A 13,692-nucleotide genomic window follows, 5' to 3' on the forward strand; every position below is an offset into this window, starting at 1 on the left:
TGTGTAGGATTGAGTCATGAGATGATTGATTCTAAAGAAGGAATCAATTTGTTAAAAATCAAAGAAAAAGAGGGGAAATTGTTAAGTTAATGTTAAAGTATTGGAACCAAGTTGTTTTATGATTAATGTAGCCTATGTTTATGCTTGGTTTAATGGGCATTGAGAGGAGGAGTTAAGGAGAAGCATTGCTTCTTGGAGGAATTAATTGGATAAGCTTTACAAAGGTAGCTTTGAATTATAATTTGATTGTTTATCTTGCTTGTTTGTTGTGATTGTTGTTGCTTGGATTAGAGGAACTTTGTGTTGACCTTGCTTGTTTGATTGACATTGGTTATGGTTTGGCCAAATGCTTTGTGATATGTTAATGTGGATAATATGATGTTCCTCTCCTTGCATGATATTTGGTATGAATTCCTATGAGTTGGGAATAGTTTGGATTACATAACATGTCACAATTAAACTTGCATTGATTTACATGATAATTATAATTCATATGCTATTGAGATTTCTTTGAAATCTCATTCCTTCTATGTTATTTTATGCACTAATTAGGAAGTGGACCAAGCATGGAGCAAGGAAAAGAATTGGCCTTGGAATGAAATAGCTTTATGAATATGATGTTATGTTAGAAACTTGTATCAAGTGTACCAAATTTTATGTTGATTTTATGATAAGTTATGGATGACATTTTGATGTAAATTATATTGTTATTCCATGTTCCAATATTGGAATTATGCTTGATGCATTGTGGGAAGAATGTAGATAAAGGAAAAAGGGGAAATAAATCAAGAAAGTGGTAATTAGGGGATAGAAATTCTCTAAAAAGTGCCAAACTTGTGACACATAAAATAATGGAAAATTATTGGATCTTGGGCATAAAATTTTACATGCTAATAGATCTCATTTTTAGTTTTAAAACAAGTGGCAATTCCTTAAATTTGGAGTTGTGTGCTAAGAGTTATGCCCTTCCAAAGTTGGGCAAAAATACTGGAAATTTGAAAATTTACCAAATGAACAGTACACTTTGACGAATTTTCTGGAATTATTCTGGATGGAATTGGACCTAATGATTATTTTTTCTCCATAGAAATCTTAGCAAGATTTGCATGAAAATTGTAACCACTTCGTTTCGATTTTTCTAGATTTAGTTATAATTTTTTAAAGTTAACCCATTTTCGGGTGAACAGTGTACGGACGGGATGAACAGTAAAATCCTGAATTTTAAAACTTTTTTCATCTGGAAACACTACGAAACATGTTATAATGGTTCCAATTGATGTATAATGGTATATAAAGAGAGGTGTGGCAAGACACAATTCTGGTAAGCTTTTATCAATCACCTTATCGATCAATGAGTTATTGATGAGAAGACAGATAAATGGTAAAACTCTTCTACTTAAGTTGCATTCTATTTCATTCACCATTCATCGATTACCTTTTTGATCATACATTTATCGATAACCTGCTCTATCATTGCATATTAACTTAATGGATTGTTGATAGTCTGTCCAAATGTGCTGTCAGGTTCTTTTATCGATCACTTGATCAATCAGTGGGTTATTGATCAAATGATTGATCATCACTACCTCACTACACTAAACTGTTTTAAGTGTCTTTTTGATCACCTGATCGATCATTGATTTATCGATCAAATGATCGATCATCCAAACCTCTGAAACTTCTATTTTCACATAACATGATCGATCAAACTCCTTTCTGGCCTTTTGAACCAAGTTTTTCCAATGTTGTTTTATCGATCACTTGATCGATCAATCTTTAATCAGTCAACTACTCAAACACTATACACTCTATGATTTCGATGTGAAAAACTTTTCTTGACCTTTCATAGATCAGTTTTCCTATTATTCATTTATCGATAAAGTGTTCGATCAATGATGTTCAAAATCTATTTTCCTCATACTTAGCTTTATCGATAACATGATCGATCAAGCAGTTTTTAATTACTTGTTCAATCATTGTAGAAGTTCATTTCATAATAAGCTTTTCATGATGATTTCAAAACCTCTCATATTTTTATCTTTAAGCTTTTCTCGGCCTTCCTTTTACACATAATTCTCTTTGAAAGGATTCAAAGGCAAAGGTGAATTTAAAAGCTTTAATCTTGAAATATCTCATTTGAAGTCATTGTATTCATTTCTCATTGTTTATCAATCACTAATTTGATCATCTGTTGATCCATAAGCTTATCGATAAAAGTACAAATGCGTGACTAAATTTCTCTTTGTATTTAATCGAAAACTTTATTGATCAACTACTTATCAATCAGGACTTTGATCAAGTATGTATAGGTTATTTCTAAAGTATCTGATGTTTGATTCATTGTACTTCTAAATGTTATATACATATCAATGATCATTATTTGTTCAATTATCTTTACAAGTTTCCTTCTGAAAGACAACTAACTTGTTTCAAGTATTGTTAAAGATTACAAAGCAAGCTCAACGGTCATGTAGTAGCCTCTAATATACCATGTCAGAAACATTAATGGTGAACTATTATTGCAACCACTGAACACACGCAGCCAAACTTACAATGGCTAAAAGCTCTTTAGTCTAATGGTTAATCAAACCTCTCCAACTATAAAAGGCGTGAAGGGCATTGAATGAAGTATTGAATACTGGAGCTACCTTCTGTTAAAATATTTATTGTTGCATTCAATACTCTATTTTCACTGAGCTTTAGGGGGGTTGTAACCTTACGGATAGTAAGGGGGAGTGATTGAGAAATCAGTTACTGTACTAAGGCACCAAGAGCCCGTTTAATCTTGGATCATAATGGAAATTGATTGAGCTCAAAATATTAGTTTCTTTTCATATCATTATCCATGATTTTGTCATACTTTCTGGTCCTTTTAAGTGAAAATTGTGCTTAACTGAGATTTATGGTTCTTACTTTGAGTTAGTGTCATTTTGAGGATTAAATTGTCATAATTGGTTGTTAATTGGATTCAATTAACTTCTAGGACAATTGATACTTCAATTTGTTACTTTTTATTGTAGGACACTAAAGATTTGGGGCCAGAATTGAAGAACTCAAGGCAAAAGAAACAAGAGAAGATCCTCTGCCTAGGTTCGCCGTGGCCAACATCTCACTTCGCTGCGGCGAAATCCCATCCGTGAAGGCAGGTCTCTGCCATGTTTCGCCGCGGCGAACCTATTCTTCGCCGCGGCGAACCCCTCGGAGCAGCAAATCCCAAACCCGACCATTTCGGGAAATTTTGACCTACCCATCCCCAAAAACCGACCCATGCACGTAAGTTTCGGGTTAGAAACCCTATTTTGGGTATGATGACAAGGGAGGACCATCATTCAGCCACCACCTACGTATCTTTCATCCTCTTCTCTCATTTTCACCTCAGAAACCCTAATCCCATTTCCATTTCTTCCATCTGCTGCTACCATGGCTGAAGAACAATATCTGGTTGGAGTTGATTCAAGAGTTATGACTAGCTAAGCTTCTCAACTCTTGAATATGGTGGAAGAAGCATGAGTTCACAAAGCTTCAAAGGGGAGTTAGCTTCATCTATAAGTTCTAGTTCTTTGTTTATGAATTTCTAGGTCTTAGGATTTGTAAATTTGGGCTGAACTATTCTGATTATGGTTGTAATCAATTCTGGATGATTGTCTTGTGTATTGGATTATTAGTGTTGAATTTGAGCTTCAATACATGTGGTTACATGTATGTTTTTATGCAACTCTTTTGATACCCTCTGTCTTGCATGGTAATGTGAGATTGTTGAGTTGATCTGGGCTTGCATTTAACCTAGTGCATTAATTAATCTTAATACACACACTAAGTGAGCTTAATAGGATCTTATGAAATGGGTACCATTGATTAAGATCCTAGACTTAAAGAGTTCTTTAAGGTTTTTTCATTTAGAAAACTTGGTGATTTCTACTCCCATACTTATTTTGAACTATGATTGCTTCAAAGCTATATTCAAGAGATTACATATCATTAACTTCACTTCATTTCTACTATCTAGAAAAATCCAAAAACATAGTCACTTAGATTTGAATTAATTGCATTTAGTTTTAGCATTTCATTAATGGATAAAAACACCAAAAACCCCTTTTTCATTACTCTGCATAGCATTAATCTAACTTAGACATCTAATTTAGGCTCCCAAAAGAGAACGACCCGAGTTTGCACTACTGCATAGCTTGGATAATTTTTGAGCGAGAACCTCTAAGCGAACGACAAGAAAAGGCTCTCTTTCAGAAATCTTAGAGATGTTCTCAAGACTAGATGTAGCTCAAATGGTTGAGACCGAACTAGTATAAATCTTGTGTCTTCACTCTGCGGTGAATCCTTCTAACTCGACCTTCTCTATTTTATTTACAGCACTACTTCAATATGTTAAAATTTTTATAACTTACCCAATTCACCTCCTCTTGGGTGAAACTGCCACTAAAAAATTGATATTTGGATTCTACATGAAAAATTATGTAGGAATAGCCTAACAGATTGATCGAAACCAAGAGAAAATAATTATGTCAAAAATCAAGGAAAAAGGGGTTTAATTGAGCTTAATGTCAAGTACTAGTATTTATGCTTGGATTGTTAGTAATTTCGAATGTGTTTGTACTTGGAATGATAGGCACTTTGCAAGAAATCAAAGAGAAGCACAATAATACCAAAGAGGCCGAATTGATTAAGCAATCAAGAGGTAGCATTAAACTCATAATTTGAATGCTTTCTTGCTTGTTTAAATGTGTATGTGTTATTTGATTTATATTGCCATGATGTGATTGAGCAAATTATGTGACTGTGCATGAAATTATATGTGAATATGCCTTGGCAATATGTATAAGGAATGACATAATAGCTTGATTGATTGCTCTCTTTCTATGGCAAATGATATGCACATGAAATGTTGCATAATGATGTTAATTTTATATTCACATGTCACATTTTCACATAGCATTAATTGCATGATAATTATGATTCATTGCTACTAAGATTTCTATGAAATTTCACTCCTTTATGTTTAAACTTTCACCAACTAGGAGTTAGACAAAGCAAGGACAAAGGAAAGGAGATAATTTTGGGAGATAATTAGTTGTTATGCCTCTTTAAAAAAATGATGTAGTTATTATGAATTATTGTGTATCAATGTAAACTATGTGGAGTTACTGTAATATTGACCAAAGTGACTATGCATGTGAATATATTATCAAGTGATCATGTGTGAATATGGGCTATGTGATTGAAATGGTCATATGGATTGAAAAGGGAAAGAACAACCAAGAATGGTAAATTTAAGAAGATAAAAGTTGACTTTTTAGGGGTAAAGTTTGACTAATGAAATTCTATGCAATTGGTTGAATCTTAAGCAAAACTTTGGCAAGCTTATATATCTTATTTTTAGCTTTAAAGCAAGTAGTATTTTATTAAATTTCGAGTTTTGTACAAAAAGTTATGTCCTTCCAAAATTGAGCATAAATCCTAAAAAATTGAAGGATGACCATATGAATAGTACCACTTTGCATGAAATCTGGGATTAATTGATAAGTTCTGGATGACAATGAGTATTTTTCCCTTAAAGAAGGCACCAAGAGCTTTAAGTAGAACTTGGAATGACTTTATTTTGATTTTTCTAGAATTAGTTATGAATTTTCAAAATTTGGCCTTTATTAGGGTTACAATAAATAGTAACCCGAATTTGTGAAATTTTAAGGTTTAAATTTTTCCAAATTAAGGCCATAAGAAATGATTCTAAATGGTTCCAATTGAGGTAAAATGAGGTTTAAAAATAAGGTGTGACATTAGCCCTTGATCTTTTATGTGTATGTGGCTTAATCTTAGCCATTCATGTTTTCTCCCTCTTGATTTTGTCACATAATCCTATTCTCAATAATCAGTGCCAAAGCCACCCCATATGCCACCTCAAGGGACACATAATCCTTATTTGTGATCATAAGCAATATTTTATTATATAATTCTATTTCTTCCAAACATGCCCCTTAACAATTTATATTATTTCATCCATGTCCCTTCATCATTTTGGAATTAAAATAGGGAGGAAATAGGGAGAAATTCGTGCAAAATGTAGCCCCTAACTATTCCTCTACCAATCTGGCCATTTTGCACCGTATCAGGTATTTTTTTCAAGTCCTGATTTACCTAGTAACTTTGAAAAATATTATGGCACATTTTCTCATCTCAATTAACTTCACATGGCATTGTATAACATGCCTAAAGAGGGAATAGTGTTCTTCCCTTTGTTATTTCATTAAAACATTTAATAATATTATTTTAGAGCAAATTTGACCTAATTCTTTCTATCAGTCCATAAGTCTGAGAATCTATCTCTAGGTACCGATACTACTTTTTCATTATGAAGAATTTCTCTAATTCTTCTCAAGTCAAAAGTCAAACCATAAATAGTTTATTTCACTTTTCTTGGATAGTGTATAAATATGCTTTAGCTTTTATTAAAGCCATCCTCTTTGTTTTCTGGGGACAAAATTATTTTTAAAACCTGTAATAATTCCTCAAGTATTATTCCTCATTTTTCTCTAATCATCTGAGGCCTCCTTGTATTTTAAGTAATTTAATTTTAGCTAATATTCATAATTAGCCAAAACCTTACGAATTTTATCAATTTGCTCCAGGGGTATTTGGGTTATTTTTAACCCTATATGAGCCATATAACCTTATTTCCTATTATTTTGAAATTTTTTGAGATTTTTTTAAAATGTTTGGGCATACTTTCTATTACTGCTCTTTCTGACCCGAAACTATTCAAATTTATAGTTAGGTCCCTGCTCAAGTTTAGCCTCAGGAATCATCTCACTAAGGTTCCTGGCATAACTTTTAGCCATTAATCATCTCCAATTACCATACTCGAGTCCTCGAGACTTCATCGTAGTCTCTACCTTGCCTAGTCTCATGGTTCCAAAAAGCTCTTATTTTGTAGTTTGGTCCGTGAGAATCCCCTTATCCTTCCAAAGAACTTATAGAACTCCTGCCAAGAGGGGTCTAGTAGCCTGCCCATTTTAGCCTAATTCTGGTACTTCTAGGCCCAAAATCCAGAATGTTTCAATAAGCCTATGATTCCAGTTAGCAAAATTAAGTTGGATAGAGTAATAAGGTAGGAAGCATTCATTACATGTGAACATGATATATTATGAAATTAGTTATATCATCTGTTAGTGATTAGTTAAGCTGTTGCAGTACTTATTTACATAGCTAATATGAATTACTTGTGTAATAGTTGTGTGTGTATGGTTGAACTTTGGATTATTGAGACGTTAGTGCTCGCCCAAATTATTTAATACAAATCGCATAGGGAGCAAGGGAAGGTACCAGAGGAGTGAGCTAGTGGCTTTTATACTTCTCGAGTACATATTGAGTTAATTTGATTATTTCTATTTGCTATGACCCTAGGACATTAAATCATTATTTTTGTTAATTCCTTTGTTGATGGATTTTAGCGCTCTATTTCAAGTTCTCTCCGCTACTTGTGTTAATTTGGCCTTTGAGGTTGTGGACTTGGATATTTATGCTCAAATTATATTATGGGTTTATTGCCCATATTTTTTTTGATATTATGGTTAAAAGGTTGAGTCCTTAAGTGTTGCCTTGATTATTGTGGGAACCCAAGACTAAATTGATTTTATATGTTGTTTTGAGTAGTTCATAAGACTGGTGTCCATGTGCATTAGTCAGTTATTTAGTTTAGTTATCTGTAAAGAGTTATTCTGTGTGGATTGTTTTACATGCTTGGTTTAGCTATGCATTATATTTGTACATTGAAATGTGATTTTTGCTACTAAAATTTTCTCAAATCTCATCCCTTTTCTCCCAAATACCAACAGCATGAGCCAATACATCTAAGGGCAAAGCGAAGCAAATGGAGGAATAGAAGAAGTGGTGGCTTGGTAATTGTTATTATTTTGATATTTTGTGGTTACTTTGTATGGTTAGTAGCTTAATATGCTTATGTTAATTTAATATGTATGGGCATATAATTAAACTCCATAAGGAGGAGCCGGAGAGCTTAATTAGCACCAGTCAAGATTAGTGCCATTGTAATGATCGCGGCCAAAATGCATGAAAACTTAGCTTGGTTATTACTTTTGTGACTGTTTAGAAACAAGGCAATTTTTCAATCTAGATTATGAAATTTGGTATTAAAATAGTACTCATCTTGAGTTTTAAAACGGGAAATATTTTATAATTATTGGATGTGTGGAATAAAAATATGACCTTTTAAATTTGGGTCAAATTTCTAGAAATTTCTGAAAATTCCAGCGAAAATCCCAGTGTCCTGTTTAGATTTAGGCAACCTTCTGGATCAAATGGGACTGCAGTTAACCCGGGTCTTTATTTTATAGCAAATAGTTTCTCAAGATGTCAGATTAGAGTTTTGAACCATTATTTTTTTTTAGCTATACTGAATTAGCTATGAATTTTTAATTTTTTTTTAAAAAAATCCCATTCTAATAAAAGGAATAATGCCCATCTGAAGTTAAAGTTTTTGAATTCTTAAATGGCCAAATAACTTTGCTAAGTGAACCTTAAGCAAAGCGTTACAGAATATTCCAGAATTAATTTTGCTGTATGGATCTAAATAAAATTAAAATCAACCAAATTATGGACTATATATTAAGGAGATAATATGAGTATAATAATTTTTCATTTTTATATTGAACAATAAACAAACTTTATTTCGTCATTTTAAAAAAACCTCTTTTATTTCGTCTTTTGTAGAAATCCACATGCCACTTAGTCATCATCCACATTATCCCTTAATTAAAAATGAGTGTAGGGACAAATAGCTCACAGTTACAAAATTTAAAAAAGTTACAGAAACTTGATTAAAAAAATGAAATGAAATGAATTAATTAATTAAATTTTTATCTAAAATTTATATTTCACATTTTATGTTACAATAGTAGTCAAAACATACATACAGGAAATTAATGAATTGAATTTTTTTTACAAAGAAAAATATTCGAAAGATAAGAAAACGGAGGAATAGAGTAAGACCACATCTTAATAACAAAACAATTTGACTTGACGTTTATTTGTTTGTTATGAATTTGAGGTTCTAAGGAACTTATAGTCAAAGTTCGGATCTGGTTACTTTTGAACATGCCATTTGGCTTATATTCATTTTCATCAAGCTGGTAAAATTTAGAACGGTCAAAAAGGAGATGGTGAAACTGGCGACTAGGAATGAGTGGTTTTGAACACAACGATTGCCAGATAGACATGCACCTATTTTGAAAAGGTTTACTAAGTTTAGGGATAAACCTATATGTGGATTCTTTAAAAATGCTTACTACACAACAAAAATAATAATTGAACAAACTATATATACAAGTTACGCGTCGGCGAATTGAGACAAGGGGAAGAACTTTCTTCCGCTTCATAGAAAGAATTAATATAAAGTGGGAGAGAGTAATAGATAAGGGTTGATTCTTTTTGGGAGGAGACAACATTTGAGCATGGGTCATGGAAAGATGTTCTTGTTTCTGATATGCCTCCTGGCAGGGACAATGTCTACTGTGATGGGTGAAGACCCTTATGTATTCTACACATGGAATGTAACATATGGGACATTATCTCCTCTTGGAGTTCCACAACAAGTAATTCTCATTAATGGCCAATTTCCTGGGCCACAAATTAACTGCTCATCCAACAATAACATCGTTGTGAATGTGTTTAACAAGCTTGATGAGCCTTTGCTTTTCACCTGGAGTGGGGTCCAACATAGGAAGAATTCATGGATGGATGGTACATTAGGAGCCCAATGCCCTATCCCTCCAGGAACCAACTTCACCTATCGTTTCCAAATTAAAGATCAAATCGGAACGTTCTTCTATTATCCCACCACATCCATGCATAGGGCTGTAGGTGGTTATGGTATCATTCGTGTGTTTAGTCGTCTATTGATTCCAGTTCCATACCCAGATCCTGAGGATGAGTTCAATGTTCTCATTGGTGATTGGTACACTAAGAAGCACGCCACACTTCTAAAGCTCTTGGATAGTGGGCGATCTATTGGCAGGCCTGCCGGTGTGATCATCAACGGCAAAACGGCGAAGGGTGATGGAAGCGACGAGCCACTTTTCACCATGAAGCCTGGTAAGACATACAAATATAGAATTTGCAATGCTGGGAGTAAGAATTCTCTAAACTTCAGGATCCAAGGCCATGGCATGAAGCTCGTTGAGACAGAGGGATCTCATGTTGTTCAGAACATTTATAACTCTCTTGATGTACATGTCGGCCAATGCTTTACCGTTCTTGTCACTGCCGATCAAGCGCCTAAGGATTACTACCTTGTGGCTTCCACTCGCTTTACTAAGACTATTCTTACTGGTAAAGGAATTGTTCGCTATGAAAATGGCAAAGGATCTGCCTCACCAGAGATCCCCGAGGCACCTGTTGGCATTGCTTGGTCTATTAACCAATTCCGTTCTTTCCGTTGGAACCTTACTGCGAGTGCGGCTAGGCCTAATCCTCAAGGGTCTTACAAATACGGTCAAATCGAAATCACTCGTACTATCATATTGGTAGGATCAAGCAGTAAGGTTCAAGGCAAAAATCGATATGCCCTTAATGGGGTTTCGCATATTGATGGTGACACCCCTTTCAAGTTAGCTGAATACTTTGGAGTTGCCAACAAAGTCTTCAAGTATAACATCATCTCTGATGAACCACCAGCCAATTTGGATAGCCTTACCATCCAACCCAATGTCATAAATATCACATACCGTACCTTCGTTGAGATTATCATTGAAAACCACGGAAAGAGCATGCAATCTTATAACTTGGACGGATATTCTTTCTTCGCTGTGGCGTTAGTATTCCATTTTTTTTCATTTTGCATATATATATATATATATATATATATATTCTACCCTTTTTGCATTAATTACATGTTTGTAGAAGTTGACTGATTAATTTGCTTGTGTGATGATGCAGCACCGAGCCTGGGAGATGGGCCCCAGAGAAGAGGAAGAACTATAACCTCCTCGATGCTGTGAGCAGGCACACCATCCAAGTCTTCCCAAATTGTTGGGCAGCCATAATGCTCACATTTGATAATTGTGGAATGTGGAACTTGAGGTCAGAGTTAGCTGAGAACCACTATTTGGGCCAACAACTCTATGTTAGCGTTTTGTCCCCAGAGCGATCTCTCAGAGATGAATACAACCTTCAAAACGCAACTATGCTTTGTGGCATAGTTAAGGATATGCCCATGCCTCCACCATATAACTCCTAATTACAACTTTCCTTATCATTATTGTTTCTCTTGTGCCATCTGATTGACTTTTGAGAAAGAAAGCAGGGGGAATGTTGTAATATTCTAACAATCAACCCTGAATTAATATTCGTTTATTGATTAATGCCTTTTCCATTATATAATTTGTCAAGTTACTATTCTTTTAGTTGATGGTCGACAACAGATTTTGTCCACAAAAAAAGGGGCAAATTAAAAAAAAATAGATAGGAAAAGAAAAGATAATTGTTGAAAGAAATTATGGAAAATAATAGTTACCCTTGAAAAACCTCTATTAGAAGAGTGTCTCTTCATTCTTTTTCACTAGTAAATTTGCTTTGTAAAATTCATGGAGACAATTATGATTTCATTGTGTATGGTTTATCGACTTATTTCAGCAGAATTCTTGGTAAACTCTGAATCCTTCATTGATATGATTGATTTGTCTTGTGAGTAATTGTTTCTCTCTATTCTATTACTGAGATTTGAATTGCTTCTAATTCAAACATGCAGTTCAACTTTTATACATTAGAACAAAACTGTTGTAGCATACCTCTGTCTGCTCTAAGTTATATTTTGTTTTTCACATGATCTTTGTGTTGTATATATTTTAATTATTAGAAATCAAACTTTAAATTAATGAAGTTTTTGAATTCAAGATGAAAGGAAAAGAAACTCCATGGACAACACAACTGTTATGGAAATTTTAGTTTTTTTACTTGGGTAATTTGAAATCTACATTTTTTGGGCAAAAAGATAGGGAGCATTATTGTGTGTCACTACAAAAAAACCATGTGATTGGCAACGAAATTTTTATTTAGCGATGGAATTGGTGACAGAATCGCATTAGTGACAGAATGTATTCCGTTGCTAATTCTTCTATCACTAATTGGATTAGCGATGGATTAGTGATGGGATTTTTCTGTCGCTAATTATTGACAGAAATTTTTCGTCGCTAATCTGTCACTAATTAGTGACAAAAAATTTTTGTCACAAATTTTTCATCGCTAACCCAATTTTTTAAAAATATTTTAAATGCCACGTGATTCCTCCACCAGTCCCCACCTCCATGTGTTGCTGCCACCTCACCTCCCCCACCATGTGTCACTGCCATCTCACCTCCACTTGCCACATGTCACCATTACATAATTCCTCCTTAAAGTGACTTCTCTACGACTTAGACCTCATCTATGCACGCGCGCGGCTTTACCTGTTGAGTTGTAATGAACCTACTAACTTATTATGAAAAATTAAATATATATAATACTCTTTTACACAAACAATTATATATACATATACACATATTATTAAAAACTAAAAATAAACTATATGGTAATTTTAACCATAACATTTTTATAACAAAAAAATTTTTAAATATTTGTTTTACTATTTATTTTACAATTTTTTATTTTTTAAAAAATATTTTTAATATAATATTAATTTTCAATGACACTAATTTTGAATTTTAAATCATAAATAATTTTTTTCATAAATATATTTTTAAAATTTAAATTTTTAATTAACATTGATAAGATATATAATTTAATTATATATGTATTATATTATATTATGTTATATTATCTATATGTGTTTTATATATTTGATGAAAACTATTTATAATTAGTAAAAACAAGCCACATTATTGAAAAAATAGCTACCATAATAAAATTTAATAAATTATTCTATGTAAAAAAAATGATTTGAATAGATTATGATAAACGACATTCTCCTACTTATATAAGTATCCTATAAAATTTATTTTCTGAAAATCCTTTGTATGTACCATTTGTTTTTGAAACAACTTTCCTAAATAAACTAATAAGCTTACTTTTTTTTAAGACTAACTTTCAAAATCGAAACCATGCTAGCAACATACTCAAATTTATCATGGTCATATAAACCAGCTCACTATGTAATAATGTTATTCATGATAGAAAAAATTAGAACCTAACCATATACACGGTCATGGATGAAAGAACTTTTCTTGACTCATTCATATGCTAACCATGTTAGAAAGGATCAATTTCATCTAACATAGTTATAAGATAACATATTACATAGCTCCTAAACTAAAATAGTAAGAATTAAGTCTCATCCATATCTTATAATATCACATGCAATCCTAGGCCTTTAGCCAATTATCAGCATGTATGCCACAACAGAAAAAATATAAGAATACAAAAACACGATAATACACGAATCAATTAAATACAATTTGTCCTAAGGTGGCAATATACAAAAAATAACAACTCATAAATTGAGAAGGTGCTATAGGTTGCTAATTTAGCTTTACTCCTCCTAAGCCTTCCTTGATGTTCCTCTTCTAAAGCTTTCACCTAGAAAATATTAAACAATAAGGGTGAGATAATGTCTCAAAAACTAAATCCCTACCTATCACACATACAAGCATGGGCTAGTGAGGTGTTAGGTGA

At 33.0% G+C, this 13,692-nt stretch overlaps 1 protein-coding gene across 1 annotated transcript; it reads left to right on the top strand.

Annotated features, from left to right (window-relative positions):
• Window positions 1-9,479: 9,479 nt before the first annotated feature.
• LOC114747824 (L-ascorbate oxidase homolog) lies at window positions 9,480-11,263 on the top strand. The gene is made up of 2 exons (XM_028936171.1): window positions 9,480-10,837; window positions 10,963-11,263. Exons 1-2 carry the CDS (start codon window positions 9,480-9,482, stop codon window positions 11,261-11,263), a joined length of 1,659 nt encoding a protein of 552 aa, XP_028792004.1.
• Window positions 11,264-13,692: the final 2,429 nt, after the last annotated feature.

Source organism: Neltuma alba, unplaced genomic scaffold, assembly GCF_004799145.2.
Source record: "Neltuma alba isolate B1F8T4 unplaced genomic scaffold, ASM479914v2 tig00005486_pilon, whole genome shotgun sequence".
Classification (NCBI taxonomy): domain Eukaryota; kingdom Viridiplantae; phylum Streptophyta; class Magnoliopsida; order Fabales; family Fabaceae; genus Neltuma; species Neltuma alba.

What these genes read in the sequence shown, in the direction of transcription:
- LOC114747824 (XM_028936171.1), top strand. Translation starts at nt 9,480, where the DNA reads ATGGGTCATGGAAAGATGTTCTTGTTTCTGATATGCCTCCTGGCAGGG. An exon ending in TATTCTTTCTTCGCTGTGGC is followed by an intron (nt 10,838 to 10,962) that starts GTTAGTATTCCA and finishes GTGATGATGCAG; the next exon opens with CACCGAGCCTGGGAGATGGG.